General features: G+C 52.3%; 1 protein-coding gene across 1 annotated transcript in view; it reads right to left on the reverse strand.

Annotated features, from left to right (window-relative positions):
• Positions 1 to 322: 322 nt before the first annotated feature.
• The window catches only part of LOC144676886 (CKLF-like MARVEL transmembrane domain-containing protein 5), a 44,063-nt gene continuing 25,423 nt past the window's right edge, over positions 323 to 18,962 (reverse strand). Inside the window, exon 6 of the mRNA XM_078537204.1 lies at positions 323 to 414. Coding sequence (XP_078393330.1) covers positions 392 to 414 — 23 coding nt within the window. The 3' untranslated portion in view covers positions 323 to 391. The remainder of the gene's footprint in view (positions 415 to 18,962) is intronic.

Below are 18,962 nucleotides of genomic sequence, written 5' to 3' on the forward strand. Positions count from 1 at the left end.
AGTCAACGGTTGGGGGGTCGGCAATTCATATCCAGGCACAGGTTTCCCAGCACCGTCGGCTATCGTGGGACCTCAGCACCGCGCTGCAGCGAATACCCACCCGCCCATTCCCGTGAACAGACGGGGTTGGGGGAGAGACGCTGTGGCAAAGATTCCCCACCCCTCAAGAAGCAAAGGCTGGGGCGCGAGATGGAGAGAGAGTGAATAAGCCAGGCACAGCTTAGGGCAGGGGGGTCATCGAGCCATGGTCAATCTCTGTCGCTTTTATGGTTAGTGGGAGGTGGAGTGGGGAAAGAAAATATCGCTTCACACGTCGTCGGAGGTCAGGGTTCAGGAGAAGTCCAGCGTGGGAGAGAAAGGCGCTGTCGGCTCCAGTAGGAAGCGATCACCTTCATTCGGCGTCGAGATTTGAACCTGGTAAGGTGACACAAACACGGGGTCAATGCGAGGCCAAAGCATTCGAGCGTCGGGCGCGCGGTCAGGAAACTGGCGCTGCGGGTGCAGAGTGGTTACTGAGTGACAGTGTGAGGGAGCTGGATTAACATCAGTAGAGATACAGTCAGTAACACAGGGCGCTGGGGGGGAGAGGTTACTGAGTGACAGTGTGAGGGAGTTGGATTAACATCAGTAGAGATACAGTCAGTAACACAGGGCGCTGGGGGGAGAGGTGTTACTGAGTGACAGTGTGAGGGAGCTGGATTAACATCAGTAGAGATACAGTCAGTAACACAGGGCGCTGGGGGGAGAGAGGTTACTGAGTGACAGTGTGAGGGAGCTGGATTAACATCAGTAGAGATACAGTCAGTAACACAGGGCGCTGGGGGGTGAGGGGCCAGTGAGTGACAGTGTGAGGGAGCTGGATTAACATCAGTAGAGATACAGTCAGTAACACAGGGCGCTGGGGGGAGAGGGGTTACTGAGTGACACTGTGAGGGAGCTGGATTAACATCAGTAGAGATACAGTCAGTAACACAGGGTGTTGGGGGAGAGGGGTTACTGAGTGACAGTGTGAGGGAGCTGGATTAACATCAGTAGAGATACAGTCAGTAACACAGGGCGCTGGGTGGAGAGGGGTTACTGAGTGACAGTGTGAGGGAGATGGATTAACATCAGTAGAGATACAGTCAGTAACACAGGGTGCTGGGGGGGAGAGGGGTTACTGAGTGACAGTGTGAGGGAGCTGGGGGGAGAGGGGTTACTGAGTGACAGTGTGAGGGAGCTCGATTAACACCAGTAGAGATACAGTCAGTAACACAGGGCGCTGGGGGGAGAGGGATTACTGAGTAACACTGTGAGGGAGATGGATTAACATCAGTAGCGATACAGTCAGTAACACAGGGCTCTGGGTGGTGAGGGTTTACTGAGTTACAGAGTGAGGGAGCTGGATTAACATCAGTAGAGATACAGTCAGTAACACAGGACGCTGGGGGGAGAGGGGTTACTGAGTGACAGTGTGAGGGAGATGGATTAACATCAGTAGAGATACAGTCAGTAACACAGGACGCTGGGGGGAGAGGGGTTACTGAGTAACACTGTGAGGGAGATGGATTAACATCAGTAGAGATACAGTCAGTAACACAGGGCACTGGGGGGTTAGAGGGGTCACTGAGTGACAGTGTGAGGGAGCTGGATTAACATCAGTAGAGATACAGTCAGTAACACAGGGCGCTGGGGGAGAGGGGTTACTGAGTGACAAAGTGAGGGAGCTGGATTAACATCAGTAGAGATACAGTCAGTAACACAGGGCGCTGGGGGGAGAGGGGTTACTGAGTGACAGTGTGAGGGAGCTGGACTAACATCAGTAGAGATACAGTCAGTAACACAGGTTGCTGGGGGGAGAGGGGTTACTGAGTGACAGTGTGAGGGAGCTGGACTAACATCAGTAGAGATACAGTCAGTAACACAGGGCGCTGGGGGGAGACGGGTTACTGAGTGACAGTGTGAGGGAGCTGGATTAACATCAGTAGAGATACAGTCAGTAACACAGGTTGCTGGGGGGAGAGGGGTTACTGAGTGACAGTGTGAGGGAGCTAGATGAACATCAGTAGAGATACAGTTAGTAACAGGGCGCTGGAGAGAGAGGGGTTACTGAGTGACAGTGTGAGGGAGCTGGATTAACATCAGTAGAGATACAGTCAGTAACACAGGGCGCTGGGTGAGAGAGGGGTTACTGAGTGACAGTGTGAGGGAGCTGGATTAACATCAGTAGAGATACAGTCAGTAACACAGGGCGCTGGGGGGAGAGGGGTTACTGAGTGACAGTGTGAGGGAGCTGGATTAACATCAGTAGAGATACAGTCAGTAACACAGGGCGCTGGGGGGAGAGGGGTTACTGAGTGACAGTGTGAGGGAGCTGGATTAACATCAGTAGAGATACAGTCAGTAACACAGGGAGCTGGGGGGAGAGGTTACTGAGTGACAGTGTGAGGGAGCTGGATTAACATCAGTAGAGATACAGTCAGTAACACAGGGCGCTGGGGGGAGAGGGGTTACTGAGTGACAGTGTGAGGGAGATGGATTAACATCAGTAGAGATACAGTCAGTAACACAGGGTGTTGGGGGAGAGGGGTTACTGAGTGACAGTGTGAGGGAGCTGGATTAACATCAGTAGAGATACAGTCAGTAACACAGGGCGCTGGGGGGGAGAGGGGTTACTGAGTGACAGTGTGAGGGAGCAGGATTAACATCAGTAGAGATACAGTCAGTAACACAGTGTACTGGGGGGAGAGGGGTTACTGAGTGACAGTGTGAGGGAGCAGGATTAACATCAGTAGAGATACAGTCAGTAACACAGGGCGCTGGGGGGAGAGGGGTTACTGAGTGACAGTGTGAGGGAGATGGATTAACAACAGTAGAGATACAGTCAGTAACACAGGGCGCTGGGGGGAGAGGGGTTACTGAGTGACAGTGTGTGGGAGCTGGATTAACATCAGTAGAGATACAGTCAGTAACACAGGCCGCTGTGGGGAGAGGGGTCACTGAGTGAGAGTGTGAGAGAGCTGGATTAACATCAGTAGAGATACAGTCAGTAACACAGGGCGCTGGGGGGAGAGGGGTTACTGAGTGACAGTGTGAGGGAGCTGGGTTAACATCAGTAGAGATACAGTCAGTAACACACGGCGATGGGGGGTGAGGGGTTACTGAGTAACAGTGTGAGGGAGTTGGATTAACATCAGTAGAGATACAGTCAGTAATACAGGTTGTTGGATGGAGAGGGTTTACTGAGTGACAGTGTGATGGAGCTGGATTAACATCAGTAGAGATACAGTCAGTAACACAGGGCGCTGGGGGGAGAGGGGTTACTGAGTGACAGTGTGAGGGAGCTGGATTAACATCAGTAGAGATACAGTCAGTAACACAGGGCGCTGGGGGAGAGGGGTTACTGAGTGACAGTGTGAGGGAGCTGGATTAACATCAGTAGAGATACAGTCAGTAACACACGGCGATGGGGGGTGAGGGGTTACTGAGTGACAGTGTGTGGGAGCTGGATTAACACCAGTAGAGATACAGTCAGTAACACAGGGCGCTGGGGGGGAGAGGGGTTACTGAGTAACACTGTGAGGGAGCTGGATTAACATCAGTAGTGATACAGTCAGTAACACAGGGCGCTGGGGGAGAGGGGTTACTGAGTGACAGTGTGAGGGAGCTGGATTAACATCAGTAGAGATACAGTCAGTAACACAGGGCGCTGGGGGGAGAGGGGTTACTGAGTGACAGTGTGAGGGAGCTGGATTAACATCAGTAGAGATACAGTCAGTAACACAGGGCGCTGGGGGGAGAGAGGTTACTGAGTGACAGTGTGAGGGAGTTGGATTAACATCAGTAGAGATACAGTCAGTAACACAGGGCGCTGGGGGGAGAGGGGTTACTGAGTGACAGTGTGATGGAGCTGGATTAACATCAGTAGAGATACAGTCAGTAACATAGGGCGCTGAGGGGAGAGGGGTTACTCAGTGATTGTGTGATGGAGCTGGATTAACATCAGTAGAGATACAGTCAGTAACACAGGGCGCTGGGGTAGAGGGGTTACTGAGTGACAGTGTGAGAGAGCTGGTTTAACATCAGTAGAGATACAGTCAGTAACACAGGGCGCTGGGGGGTGAGGGGTTACTGAGTGACAGTGTTGGGGAGCTGGATTAACATCAGTAGAGATACAGTCAGTAACACAGGGCGCTGGGGGGAGAGGGGTTACTGAGTGAGAGTGTGAGAGAGCTGGATTAACATCAGTAGAGATACAGTCAGTAACACTGGGCGCTGGGGGGAGAGGGTTTACTGACTGACAGTGTGAGGGAGCTGGATTAACATCAGTAGAGATACAGTCAGTAACACAGGGCGCTGGGGGGAGAGGGGTTACTGAGTGACAGTGTGAGGGAGCTGGATTAACAGTAGTAGAGATACAGTCAGTAACACAGTGCGCTGGGGGGAGAGGGGTTACTGAGTGACAGTGTGAGGGAGCTGTATTAACACCAGTAGAGATACAGTCAGTAACACAGAGTGATCGGGGGAGAGGGTTTACTGAGTGACAGTGTGAGGGAGTTGGATTAACATCAGTAGAGATACAGTCAGTAACACAGGGCGCTGGGGGGAGAGGGGTTACTGAGTGACAGTGTGAGGGAGCTGGATTAACATTAGTAGAGATACAGTCGGTAACAGAGGGCGCTGGGGGGAGAGGGGTTACGGAGTGAGAGTGTGAGGGAGCTGGATTAACATCAGTAGAGATACAGTCAGTAACACAGGGTGCTGGGGGGAGAGGGGTTACTGAGTGACAGTGTGAGGGAGGTGGATTAACATCAGTAGAGATACAGTCAGTAACACAGGGCGCTGGGGGGAGAGGGGTTACTGGCTAACAGTGTGAGGGAGGTGGATTAACATCAGTAGAGATACAGTCAGTAACACAGGGTGCTGGGGGGAGAGGGGTTACTGAGTGACAGTGTGAGGGAGGTGGATTAACATCAGTAGAGATACAGTCAGTAACACAGGGTGCTGGGGGAGAGGGGTTACTGAGTGACAGTGTGAGGGAGCTGGATTAACATCAGTAGAGATACAGTCAGTAACACAGGGCGCTGGGGGGGAGAGGGGTTACTGAGTGACAGTGTGAGGGAGCTGGATTAACAATTGGAGAGATACAGTCAGTAACACAGGGCGCTGGGGAGAGGGGTTACTGAGTGACAGTGTGAGGGAGCTGGGTTAACATCAGTAGAGATACAGTCAGTAACACAGGGCGCTGGAGGGAGAGGGGTTACTGAGTTAAAGAGTGAGGGAGCTGGGTTAACATCAGTAGAGATACAGTCAGTAACACAGGGCGCTGGGGGGAGAGGGGTTACTGAGTGAGTGTGTGAGGGAGCTGGATTAACATCAGTAGAGATACAGTCAGTAACACAGGGCGCTGGGGGGAGAGGGGTTACTGAGTGAGTGTGTGAGGGAGCTGGATTAACATCAGTAGAGATACAGTCAGTAACACAGGGCGCTGGGGGGAGAGGGGTTACTGAGTGAGTGTGTGAGGGAGCTGGATTAACATCAGTAGAGATACAGTCAGTAACACAGGGCGCTGGGGGAGAGGGGTTACTGAGTGACTGTGTGAGGGAGCTGGATTACCATCAGTAGAGATACAGTCAGTAACACAGGGCGCTGGGGGGAGAGGGGTTACTGAGTGACAGTGTGAGGGAGCTGTATTAACACCAGTTGAGATACAGTCAGTAACACAGGGTGCTTGGGGGAGAGGGGTTACTGAGTGACAGTGTGAGGGAGCTGGATTAACATCAGTAGAGATACAGTCAGTAACACAGGGAGCTGGGGGGAGAGGGGTTACTGAGTGACAGTGTGAGGGAGCTGGATTAACATCAGTAGAGATACAGTCAGTAACACAGGGCGCTGGGGGGAGAGGGGTTACTGAGTGACAGTGTGAGGGAGCGGGATTAACATCAGTAGAGATACAGTCAGTAACACAGGGCTCTGGGTGGTGAGGGTTTACTGAGTTAAAGAGTGAGGGAGCGGGATTAACATCAGTAGAGATACAGTCAGTAACACAGGGCGCTGGGGGGAGAGGGGTTACTGAGTGACAGTGTGAGGGAGCTGGATTAACATCAGTAGAGATACAGTCAGTAACACCGGGCGCTGGGGGGAGAGGGATTACTGAGTAACACTGTGAGGGAGATGGATTAACATCAGTAGAGATACAGTCAGTAACACAGGGAGCTGGGGGGAGAGGGGTTACTGAGTGACAGTGTGAGGGAGCTGGGTTAACATCAGTAGAGATACAGTCAGTAACACCGGGCGCTGGGGGGAGAGGGATTACTGAGTAACACTGTGAGGGAGATGGATTAACATCAGTAGAGATACAGTCAGTAACACAGGGCGCTGGGGGGAGAGGTGTTACTGAGTGACACTGTGATGGAGCTGGATTTACATCAGGGGAGGTACAGTCAGTAACACAGGGCGCAGGGGGGAGAGCGGTTACTGAGTGACAGTGTGTGGGAGCTGGATTAACATCAGTAGAGATACAGTCAGTAACACAGGGCGCTGGGGGGAGAGGTGTTACTGAGTGACACTGTGATGGAGCTGGATTTACATCAGGGGAGGTACAGTCAGTAACACAGGGCGCAGGGGGGAGAGGGGTTACTGAGTGACAGTGTGAGGCAGCTGGATTAACATCAGTAGAGATACAGTCAGTAACACAAGGCGCTGGGGGGAGAGGGGTCACTGAGTGACAGTGTGAGGGAGCTGGATTAACATCAGTAGAGATACAGTCAGTAACACAGGGCCCTGGGGGGAGAGGGGTTACTGAGTGACAGTGTGATGGAGCTGGATTAACATCGGTAGAGATACAGTCAGTAACACAGGGCTCTGGGGGAGAGGGGTTACTGAGTGACAGTGTGAGGGAGTTGGATTAACATCAGTAGAGATACAGTCAGTAACACAGGGCGCTGGGGGGAGAGGGGTTACTGAGTGACAGTGTGAGGGAGCTGGATTAACACCAGTAGAGATACAGTCAGTAACACAGGGCGCTGGGGGGAGAGGGGTTACTGAATGACAGTGTGAGGGAGCTAGATTAACATCAGTAGAGATACAGTCAGTAACACAGGGCGCTGGGGGGTGAGGGGTTACTGAGTGACAGTGTGAGGGAGCTGGATTAACATCAGTAGAGATACAGTCAGTAACACAGGGCGCTGGGGGGTGAGGGGTTACTGAGTGACAGTGTGAGGGAGCTGGATTAACATCAGTAGAGATACAGTCAGTAACACAGGGCGCTGGGGGAGAGGGGTTACTGAGTGACAGTGTGAGGGAGCGGGATTAACATCAGTAGAGATACAGTCAGTAACACAGGGCGCTGGGGGGGAGAGGGGTTACTGAGTGACAGTGTGAGGGAGCTGGATTAACATCAGTAGAGATACAGTCAGTAACACAGGGCGTTGGGGGGAGTGGGGTTACTGAGTGACAGTGTGAGGGAGCTGGGGAGAGAGGGGTTACTGAGTGACAGTGTGAGGGAGCTGGATTAACATCAGTAGAGATACAGTCAGTAACACAGGGCGCTGGGAGGAGAGGGGTTACTGAGTGACAGTGTGAGGGAGCTGGATTAACATCAGTAGAGATACAGTCAGTAACACAGGGCGCTGGGGGGAGAGGGGTTACTGAGTGACAGTGTGAGGGAGCTGGATTAACAACAGTAGAGATACAGTCAATAACACAGTGCGCTGGGGGAGAGGGGTTACTGAGTGACAGTGTGAGGGAGCTGGATTAACATCAGTAGAGATACAGTCAGTAACACAGGGCGCTGGGGGGAGAGGGGTTACTGAGTGACAGTGTGAGTGAGCTGGATTAACATCAGTAGAGATACAGTCAGTAACACAGGGTGCTGGGGGGAGAGGGGTTACTGAGTGACAGTGTGAGGGAGCTGGATTAACATCAGTAGAGATACAGTCAGTAACACAGGGCGCTGGGGGGAGAGGGGTTACTGAGTGACAGTGTGAGGGAGCTGGGGAGAGAGGGGTTACTGAGTGACAGTGTGAGGGAGGCTGGATTAACATCAGTAGAGATACAGTCAGTAACACAGGGCGCTGGGGGGAGAGAGGTTACTGAGTGACAGTGTGAGGGAGGCTGGATTAACATCAGTAGAGATACAGTCAGTAACACAGGGCGCTGGGGGGAGAGGGGTTACTGAGTGACAGTGTGAGGGAGCTGGATTAACATCAGTAGAGATACAGTCAGTAACACACGGCGATGGGGGGTGAGGGGTTACTGAGTGACAGTGTGTGGGAGCTGGATTAACATCAGTAGAGATACAGTCAGTAACACAGGGCGCTGGAGGGAGAGGGGTTGCTGAGTGACAGTGTGAGGGAGCTGGATTAACATCAGTAGAGATACAGTCAGTAACACAGGGCGCTGGGGGAGAGGGGTTACTGAGTGACAGTGTGAGGCAGCTGGATTAACATCAGTAGAGATACAGTCAGTAACACAGGGCGCTGGGGGAGAGGGGTTACTGAGTGACAGTGTGAGGGAGCTGGGTTAACATCAGTAGAGATACAGTCAGTAACACCGGGCGCTGGGGGGAGAGGGATTACTGAGTAACACTGTGAGGGAGATGGATTAACATCAGTAGAGATACAGTCAGTAACACAGGGCGCTGGGGGGAGAGCGGTTACTGAGTGACAGTGTGTGGGAGCTGGATTAACATCAGTAGAGATACAGTCAGTAACACAGGGCGCTGGGGGAGAGGTGTTACTGAGTGACACTGTGATGGAGCTGGATTTACATCAGGGGAGGTACAGTCAGTAACACAGGGCGCAGGGGGGAGAGGGGTTACTGAGTGACAGTGTGAGGGAGCTGGATTAACATCAGTAGAGATACAGTCAGTAACACAGGGCGCAGGGGGGAGAGGGGTTACTGAGTGACAGTGTGAGGGAGCTCGATTAACATCAGTGGAGATACAGTCAGTAACACAGGGCGTTGGGGGGATAGGGGTTACTGAGTGACAGTGTGAGGGGGCTGGATTAACATCAGTAGAGATACAGTCAGTAACACAGGGCGCTGGGGGGAGAGCGGTTACTCAGTGATTGTGTGATGGAGCTGGAATAACATCAGTAGAGATACAGTCAGTAACACAGGGCGCTGGGGGAGAGGGGTTACTGAGTGACAGTGTGAGGGAGCTCGATTAACATCAGTGGAGATACAGTCAGTAACACAGGGCGTTGGGGGGAGAGGGGTTACTGAGTGACAGTGTGAGGGAGCTGGATTAACATCAGTAGAGATACAGTCAGTAACACAGGGCGCTGGGGGAGAGGGGTTACTGAGTGACAGTGTGAGGGAGCAGAATTAACATCAGTAGAGATACAGTCAGTAACACAGGGCGCTGGGGGGGAGAGGGGTTACTCAGTGATTGTGTGATGGAGCTGGAATAACATCAGTAGAGATACAGTCAGTAACACAGGGCGCTGGGGGAGAGGGGTTACTGAGTGACAGTGTGAGGGAGCTGGATTAACATCAGTAGAGATACAGTCAGTAACACAGGGCTCTGGGTGGTGAGGGTTTACTGAGTTAAAGAGTGAGGGAGCGGGATTAACATCAGTAGAGATACAGTCAGTAACACAGGGCGCTGGGGGGGTGAGGGGTTACTGAGTGACAGTGTGAGGGAGCGGGATTAACATCAGTAGAGATACAGTCAGTAACACAGGGCGCTGGGGGGAGAGGGGTTACTGAGTGACAGTGTGAGGGAGCTGGATTAACATCAGTAGAGATACAGTCAGTAACACAGGGCGCTGGGGGGGAGAGGAGTTACTGAGTGACAGTGTGAGGGAGATGGATTAACATCAGTAGAGATACAGTCAGTAACACAGGGCGCTGGGGGGAGAGGGGTTACTGAGTGACAGTGTGAGGGAGCTGGATTAACATCAGTAGAGATACAGTCAGTAACACAGGGCGCTGGGGGGAGAGGGGTTACTGAGTGACAGTGTGAGGGTGCTGGATTAACATCAGTAGAGATACAGTCAGTAACACAGGGCGCTGGGGGGAGAGGGGTTACTGAGTGACAGTGTGAGGGATCTGGATTAACATCAGTAGAGATACAGTCAGTAACACAGGGCGCTGGGGGGAGAGGGGTTACTGAGTGACAGTGTGAGGGAGTTGGATTAACATCAGTAGAGATACAGTCAGTAACACAGGGCGCTGGGGGGAGAGAGGGGTTACTGAGTGACAGTGTGAGGGAGCTGGGTTAACATCAGTAGAGATACAGTCAGTAACACAGGGCACTGGGGGAGAGGGGTTACTGAGTGACAGTGTGAGGGAGCTGGATTAACATCAGTAGAGATACAGTCAGTAACACCGGGCGCTGGGGGGATAGAGGGGTTACTGAGTGACAGTGTGAGGGAGCTGGATTCACATCGGTAGAGATACAGTCAGTAATACAGGTTGTTGGATGGAGAGGGTTTACTGAGTGACAGTGTGATGGAGCTGGATTAACATCAGTAGAGATACAGTCAGTAACACAGGGAGCTGGGGGGAGAGGTGTTACTGAGTGACACTGTGATGGAGCTGGATTTACATCAGGGGAGGTACAGTCAGTAACACAGGGCGCTGGGGGGACAGGGGTTACTGAGTGACAGTGTGAGGCAACTGGATTAAAATCAGTAGAGATACAGTCAGTAACACAGGGCGCTGGGGGGAGACGGATTACTGAGTAACACTGTGAGGGAGATGGATTAACATCAGTAGAGATACAGTCAGTAACACAGGGCGCTGCGGGGAGAGGGGTTACTGAGTGACAGTGTGAGGGAGCTGGGTTAACATCAGTAGAGATACAGTCAGTAACACCGGGCGCTGGGGGGAGACGAAATACTGAGTAACACTGTGAGGGAGATGGATTAACATCAGTAGAGATAAAGTCAGTAACACAGTGTGCTGGGGGGAGAGGGGTTACTGAGTGACAGTGTGAGGGAGCTGGATTAACATCAGTAGAGATACAGTCAGTAACACAGGGCGCTGGGGGGAGAGGGGTTACTGAGTGACAGTGTGAGGGAGCTGGATTAACATCAGTAGAGATACAGTCAGTAACACAGGGCGCTGGGGGGAGAGGGGTTACTGAGTGACAGTGTGAGGGAGCTGGATTAACATCAGTAGAGATACAGTCAGTAACACAGGGCGCTGGGGGAGAGGGGTTACTGAGTGACAGTGTGAGGGAGCTGGATTAACACCAGTAGAGATACAGTCAGTAACACAGGGCGCTGGGGGGAGAGGGGTTACTGAGTGACAGTGTGAGGGAGCTGGATTAACACCAGTAGAGATACAGTCAGTAACACAGGGCGCTGGGGGGAGAGGGGTTACTGAGTGACAGTGTGAGGGAGCTGGATTAACACCAGTAGAGATACAGTCAGTAACACAGGGCGCTGGGGGGAGAGGGGTTACTGAGTGACAGTGTGAGGGAGCTGGATTAACATCAGTAGAGATACAGTCAGTAACACAGGGAGCTGGGGGAGAGGGGTTACTGAGTGACAGTGTGAGGGAGCTGGATTAACATCAGTAGAGATACAGTCAGTAACACAGGGCGCTGGGGGGAGAGGGGTTACTGAGTGACAGTGTGAGGGAGCTGGATTAACATCAGTAGAGATACAGTCAGTAACACAGGGAGCTGGGGGGGAGAGGGGTTACTGAGTGACAGTGTGAGGGAGCTGGATTAACAGTAGTAGAGATACAGTCAGTAACACAGGGCGCTGGGGGGAGAGGGGTTACTGAGTGACAGTGTGAGGGAGCTGGATTAACATCAGTAGAGATACAGTCAGTAACACAGGGCGCTGGGGGGAGAGGGGTTACTGAGTGACAGTGTGAGGGAGCTGGATTAACATCAGTAGAGATACAGTCAGTAACACAGGGCGCTGGGGGGAGAGGGGTTACTGAGTGACAGTGTGAGGGAGCTGGATTAACATCAGTAGAGATACAGTCAGTAACACAGGGCGCTGGAGAGAGAGGGGTTACTGAGTGACAGTGTGAGGGAGCTGGGTTAACATCAGTAGAGATACAGTCAGTAACACAGGGCGCTGGGGGGAGAGGTGTTACTGAGTGACAGTGTGAGGGAGCTAGATTAACATCAGTAGAGATACAGTCAGTAACACAGGGCGCTGGGGGGAGAGGGGTTACTGAGTGAGTGTGTGAGGGAGCTGCATTAACATCAGTAGAGATACAGTCAGTAACACAGGGCGCTGGGGGGAGAGGGGTTACTGAGTGACAGTGTGAGGGAGCTGGATTAACATCAGTAGAGATACAGTCAGTAATACAGGTTGTTGGATGGCGAGGGTTTACTGAGTGACAGTGTGAGGGAGCTGGATTAACATCAGTAGAGATACAGTCAGTAACACAGGGCTCTGGGTGGTGAGGGGTTACTGAGTGACAGTGTGAGGGAGCTGGATTAACATCAGTAGAGATACAGTCAGTAACACAGGGCGCTGTGGGGAGAGGGGTTACTGAGTGACAGTGTGAGGGAGCGGGATTAACATCAGTAGAGATACAGTCAGTAACACAGGGCGCTGGGGGGAGAGGGGTTACTGAGTGACAGTGTGAGGGAGCTGGATTAACATCAGTACAGATACAGTCAGTAACACAGGGCGCTGGGGGGAGAGGGGTTACTGAGTGACAGTGTGAGGGAGCTGGATTAACATCAGTAGAGATACAGTCAGTAACACAGGGCGCTGGGGGGAGAGGGGTTACTGAGTGACAGTGTGAGGGAGTTGGATTAACAACAGTAGAGATACAGTCAGTAACACAGGGAACTGGGGGAGAGGGGTTACTGAGTGACAGTGTGAGGGAGCTAGATTAACATTTGTAGAGATACAGTCAGTAAACAGGGAACTGGGGGAGAGGGGTTACTGAGTGACAGTGTGAGGGAGCTGGATTAACATCAGTAGAGATACAGTCAGTAACACAGGGCGCTGCGGGGAGAGGGGTTACTGAATGACAGTGTGAGGGAGCTGGATTAACATCAGTAGAGATACAGTCAGTAACACAGGGCGCTGTGGGGAGAGGGGTTACTGAGTGACAGTGTGAGGTAGCTGGATTAACATCAGTAGAGATACAGTCAGTAACACAGGGCGCTGGGGGGAGGGGTTACTGAGTGACAGTGTGAGGGAGCTGGATTAACATCAGTAGAGATACAGTCAGTAACACAGGGCGCTGGGGGGAGAGGGGTTACTGAGTGACAGTGTGAGGGAGCTGGATTAACATCAGTAGAGATACAGTCAGTAACATAGGGCGCTGGGGGAGTGGGGTTACTGAGTGATAGTGTGAGGGAGCTAGATTAACATTTGTAGAGATACAGTCAGTAACACAGGGCGCTGGGGGGAGAGGGGTTACTGAGTGACAGTGTGAGGGAGCTGGATTCACATCAGTAGAGATACAGTCAGTAACACAGGGCGCTGGGGGGAGAGGGGTTACTGAGTGACAGTGTGAGGGAGCTGGATTAACATCAGTAGAGATACAGTCAGTAACACAGGGCGCTGGGGGGAGAGGGGTTACTGAGTGACAGTGTGAGGGAGCGGGATTAACATCAGTAGAGATACAGTCAGTAACACAGGGCGCTGGGGGGAGAGGGATTACTGAGTAACACTGTGAGGGAGATGGATTAACATCAGTAGAGATACAGTCAGTAACACAGGGAGCTGGGGGGAGAGGGGTTACTGAGTGACAGTGTGAGGGAGCTGGGTTAACATCAGTAGAGATACAGTCAGTAACACAGGGCGCTGGGGGGAGAGGGATTACTGAGTAACACTGTGAGGGAGATGGATTAACATCAGTAGAGATACAGTCAGTAACACAGGGAGCTGGGGGGAGAGGGGTTACTGAGTGACAGTGTGAGGGAGCTGGATTAACATCAGTAGAGATACAGTCAGTAACACAGGGCGCTGGGGGGGAGAGGGGTTACTGAGTGACAGTGTGAGGGAGCTGGATTAACATCAGTAGAGATACAGTCAGTAACACAGGGTGCTGGGGGAGAGGGGTTACTGAGTGACAGTGTGAGGGAGCTGTGTTAACATCAGTAGAGATACAGTCAGTAACACAGGGCGCTGGGGGGAGTGGGGTTACTGAGTGACAGTGTGAGGGAGCTGGATTAACATCAGTAGAGATACAGTCAGTAACACAGGGCGCTGGGGGAGAGGGGTTACTGAGTGACAGTGTGAGGGAGCTGGATTAACATCAGTAGAGATACAGTCAGTAACACAGGGTGCTGGGGGGAGAGGGGTTACTGAGTTAAAGAGTGAGGGAGCTGGATTAACATCAGTAGAGATACAGTCAGTAACACAGGGCGCTGGGGGGAGAGGGGTTACTGAGTGACAGTGTGAGGGAGCTGGATTAACATCAGTAGAGATACAGTCAGTAACACAGGGCGCTGGGGGGAGAGGGGTTACTGAGTGACAGTGTGAGGGAGCTGGATTAACATCAGTAGAGATACAGTCAGTAACACAGGGCGCTGGGGGGGAGAGGGGTTACTGAGTGACAGTGTGAGGGAGCTGGATTAACATCAGTAGAGATACAGTCAGTAACACAGGGCGCTGGGGGTGAGGGATTACTGAGTAACACTGTGAGGGAGATGGATTAACATCAGTAGAGATACAGTCAGTAACACAGGGCGCTGGGGGGAGAGGGGTTACTGAGTGACAGTGTGAGGGAGCTGGATTAACATCAGTAGAGATACAGTCAGTAACACAGGGCGCTGGGGGTGAGGGATTACTGAGTAACACTGTGAGGGAGATGGATTAACATCAGTAGAGATACAGTCAGTAACACAGGGTGCTGGGGGGAGAGGGGTTACTGAGTGACAGTGTGAGGGGGCTGGATTAACACCGGTAGAGATACAGTCAGTAACACAGGGCGCTGGGGGGAGAGGGGTTACTGAGTGACAGTGTGAGGGGGCTGGATTAACACCGGTAGAGATACAGTCAGTAACACAGGGCGCTGGGGGGAGAGGGGTTACTGAGTGACAGTGTGAGGGAGCTGGATTAACATCAGTAGAGATACAGTCAATAACACAGGGCGCTGGGGGGAGAGGGGTTACTGAGTGACAGTGTGAGGGACCTGGAATAACATCAGTAGAGATACCGTCAGTAACACAGGGCGCTGGGGGGAGAGGGTTTACTGAGTGACAGTGTGAGGTAGCTGGATTAACATCAGTAGAGATACAGTCAGTAACACAGGGCGCTGGGGTGAGAGGGGTTACTGAGTGACAGTGTGAGGGAGCTGGATTAACATCAGTAGAGATACAGTCAGTAACACAGGGTGCTGGGGGGAGAGGGGTTACTGAGTGACAGTGTGAGGTAGCTGGATTAACATCAGTAGAGATACAGTCAGTAACACAGGGCGCTGGGGGAGAGAGGTTACTGAGTGACAGTGTGAGGGAGCTGGATTAACATCAGTAGAGATACAGACAGTAACACAGGGCACTGGGGGGAGAGGGGTTACTGAGTGACAGTGTGAGGGAGCTGGATTAACATCAGTGGAGATACAGTCAGTAACACAGGGCGCTGGGGGGTGAGGGGTTACTGAGTGACAGTGTGAGGGAGCTGGATTAACATCAGTAGAGATACAGTCAGTAACACAGGGCGCTGGGGGGAGAGGGGTTACTGAGTGACAGTGTGAGGGAGCTGGATTAACATCAGTAGAGATACAGTCAGTAACACAGGGCGCTGGGGGGAGAGGGGTTACTGAGTGACAGTGTGAGGGAGCTGGATTAACATCAGTAGAGATACAGTCAGTAACACAGGGCGCTGGGGGGAGAGGGGTTACTGAGTGACAGTGTGAGGGAGCTGGATTAACATCAGTAGAGATACAGTCAGTAACACAGGGCGCTGGGGGAGAGAGGTTACTGAGTGACAGTGTGAGGGAGCTGGATTAACATCAGTAGAGATACAGTCAGTAACACAGGGCGCTGGGGGAGAGAGGGGTTACTGAGTGACAGTGTGAGGGAGCTGGATTAACATCCGTAGAGATACAGTCAGTAACACAGGGCGCTGGGGGGGAGAGAGGTTACTGAGTGACAGTGTGAGGGAGCTGGATTAACATCAGTAGAGATACAGTCAGTAACACAGGGCGCTGGGGGGAGAGGGGTTACTGAGTGACAGTGTGAGGGAGCTGGATTAACATCAGTAGAGATACAGTCAGTCACACAGGGCGCTGGGGGGAGAGGGGTTACTGAGTGACAGTGTGAGGGAGCTGGATTAACACCAGTAGAGATACAGTCAGTAACACAGGGCGCTGGGGGGAGAGGGGTAACTGAGTGACAGTGTGAGGGAGCTGGATTAACATCAGTAGAGATACAGTCAGTAACACAGGGAGCTGGGGGGAGAGGTTACTGAGTGACAGTGTGAGAGAGCTGGATTAACATCAGTAGAGATACAGTCAGTAACACAGGGCGCTGGGGGGAGAGGGGTTACTGAGTGACAGTGTGAGGGAGCTGGATTAACATCAGTAGAGATACAGTCAGTAACACAGGGCGCTGGGGGGAGAGGGGTTACTGAGTGACAGTGTGAGGGAGCTGGATTAACATCAGTAGAGATACAGTCAGTAACACAGGGCGCTGGGGGGAGAGGGGCCAGTGAGTGACAGTGTGAGGGAGCTGGATTAACATCAGTAGAGATACAGTCAGTAACACAGGGCGCTGGGGGGAGAGGGGTTACTGAGTGACAGTGTGAGGGAGCTGGATTAACATCAGTAGAGATACAGTCAGTAACACGGGGCGTTGGGGGGAGAGGGTTTACTGAGTGACAGTGTGAGGGAGCTGGATTAACATCAGTAGAGATACAGTCAGTAACACAGGGCGCTGGGGGGAGAGGGGTTACTGAGTGACAGTGTGAGGGAGCTGGATTAACATCAGTAGAGATACAGTCAGTAACACAGGGCGCTGGGGGAGAGGGGTTACTGAGTGACAGTGTGAGGGAGCTGGATTAACATCAGTAGAGATACAGTCAGTAACACAGGGCGCTGGGGGGAGAGGGGTTACTGAGTGACAGTGTGAGGGAGCTGGATTAACATCAGTAGAGATACAGTCAGTAACACAGGGCGCTGGGGGGAGAGGGGTTACTGAGTGACAGTGTGAGGGAGCTGGATTAACACCAGTAGAGATACAGTCAGTAACACAGGGCGCTGGGGGGAGAGGGGTTACTGAGTGACAGTGTGAGGGAGCTAGATTAACACCAGTAGAGATACAGTCAGTAACACAGGGCGCTGGGGGGAGAGGGGTTACTGAGTGACAGTGTGAGGGAGCTAGATTAACACCAGTAGAGATACAGTCAGTAACACAGGGCGCTGGGGGGAGAGGGATTACTGAGTGACAGTGTGAGGGTGATGGATTAACATCAATAGAGATACAGTCATTAACACAGAGCGCTGGGGGGTGAGGGGTTACTGAGTGACAGTGTGAGGGAGCTGGATTAACATCAGTAGAGATACAGTCAGTAATACAGGTTGTTGGATGGCGAGGGTTTACTGAGTGACAGTGTGAGGGAGATGGATTAACATCAGTAGAGATACAGTCAGTAACACAGGGCGCTGGGGGGAGAGGGGTTACTGAGTGACAGTGTGAGGGAGATGGATTAACATCAGTAGAGATACAGTCAGTAACACAGGGCGCTGGGGGGGTTACTGGGTGACAGTGTGAGGGAGCTGGATTAACATCAGTAGAGATACAGCCAGTAACACAGGGCGCTGGGGGGAGAGGGGTTACTGAGTGACACTGTGAGGGAGCTGGATTTACATCGGTAGAGATACAGTCAGTAACACAGGGCGCTGGGGGGAGAGAGGTTACTGAGTGACAGTGTGAGGGAGATGGATTCACATCAGTAGAGATACAGTCAGTAACACAGGGCGCTGGGGGAGAGGGGTTACTGAGTGACACTGTGAGGGAGATGGATTCACATCAGTAGAGATACAGTCAGTAACACAGGGCGTTGGGGGGAGAGGGGTTACTGAGTGACAGTGTGAGGGAGCTGGATTAACATCAGTAGAGATACAGTCAGTAACACAGGGCGCTGGGGGGAGAGGGGTTACTGAGTGACAGTGTGAGGGAGCTGGATTAACATCAGTAGAGATACAGTCAGTAACACAGGGCGCTGGGGGGTGAGGGGTTACTGAGTGACAGTGTGAGGGAGGTGGATTAACATCAGTAGAGATACAGTCAGTAACACAAGGCGCTGGGGGGAGAGAGGTTACTGAGTGACAGTGTGATGGAGCTGGATTAACATCAGTAGAGATACAGTCAGTAACACAGGGCGCTGGGGGGAGAGCGGTTACTGAGTGACATTGTGAGGTAGCTGGATTAACATCAGTAGAGATACAGTCAGTAACACAGGGCGCTGGGGGGAGAGGGGTTACTGAGTGACAGTGTGTGGGAGCTGGATTAACATCAGTAGAGATACAGTCAGTAACACAGGGCGCTGGGGGGAGAGGGGTTACTGAGTGACAGTGTGTGGGAGCTGGATTAACATCAGTAGAGATACAGTCAGTAACACAGGGCGCTGTGGGGGGAGGGATTACTGAGTGACAGTGTGAGGGAGCGGGATTAACATCAGTAGAGATACAGTCAGTAACACAGGGCGCTGGGGGGAGAGGGGTTACTGAGTGACAGTGTGAGGGAGCTGCATTAACATCAGTAGAGATACAGTCAGTAACACAGGGCGCTGGGGGAGAGGGGTTACTGAGTGAGAGTGTGAGGGAGCTGGATTAACATCAGTAGAGATACAGTCAGTAACACAGGGCGCTGGGGGGAGAGGGGTTACTGAGTGACAGTGTGAGGGAGCTGGATTAACATCAGTAGAGATACAGTCAGTAACACAGAGTGATCGGGGGAGAGGGGTTACTGAGTGACAGTGTGAGGGAGCTGGATTAACATCAGTAGAGATACAGTCAGTAACACAGGGCGCTGGGGGGGAGAGGGGTTACTGAGTGACAGTGTGAGGGGGCTGGATTAACATCAGTAGAGATACAGTCAGTAA

This window comes from Cetorhinus maximus, unplaced genomic scaffold (genome assembly GCF_964194155.1).
Source record: "Cetorhinus maximus unplaced genomic scaffold, sCetMax3.hap1.1 HAP1_SCAFFOLD_2048, whole genome shotgun sequence".
NCBI lineage: Eukaryota > Metazoa > Chordata > Chondrichthyes > Lamniformes > Cetorhinidae > Cetorhinus > Cetorhinus maximus.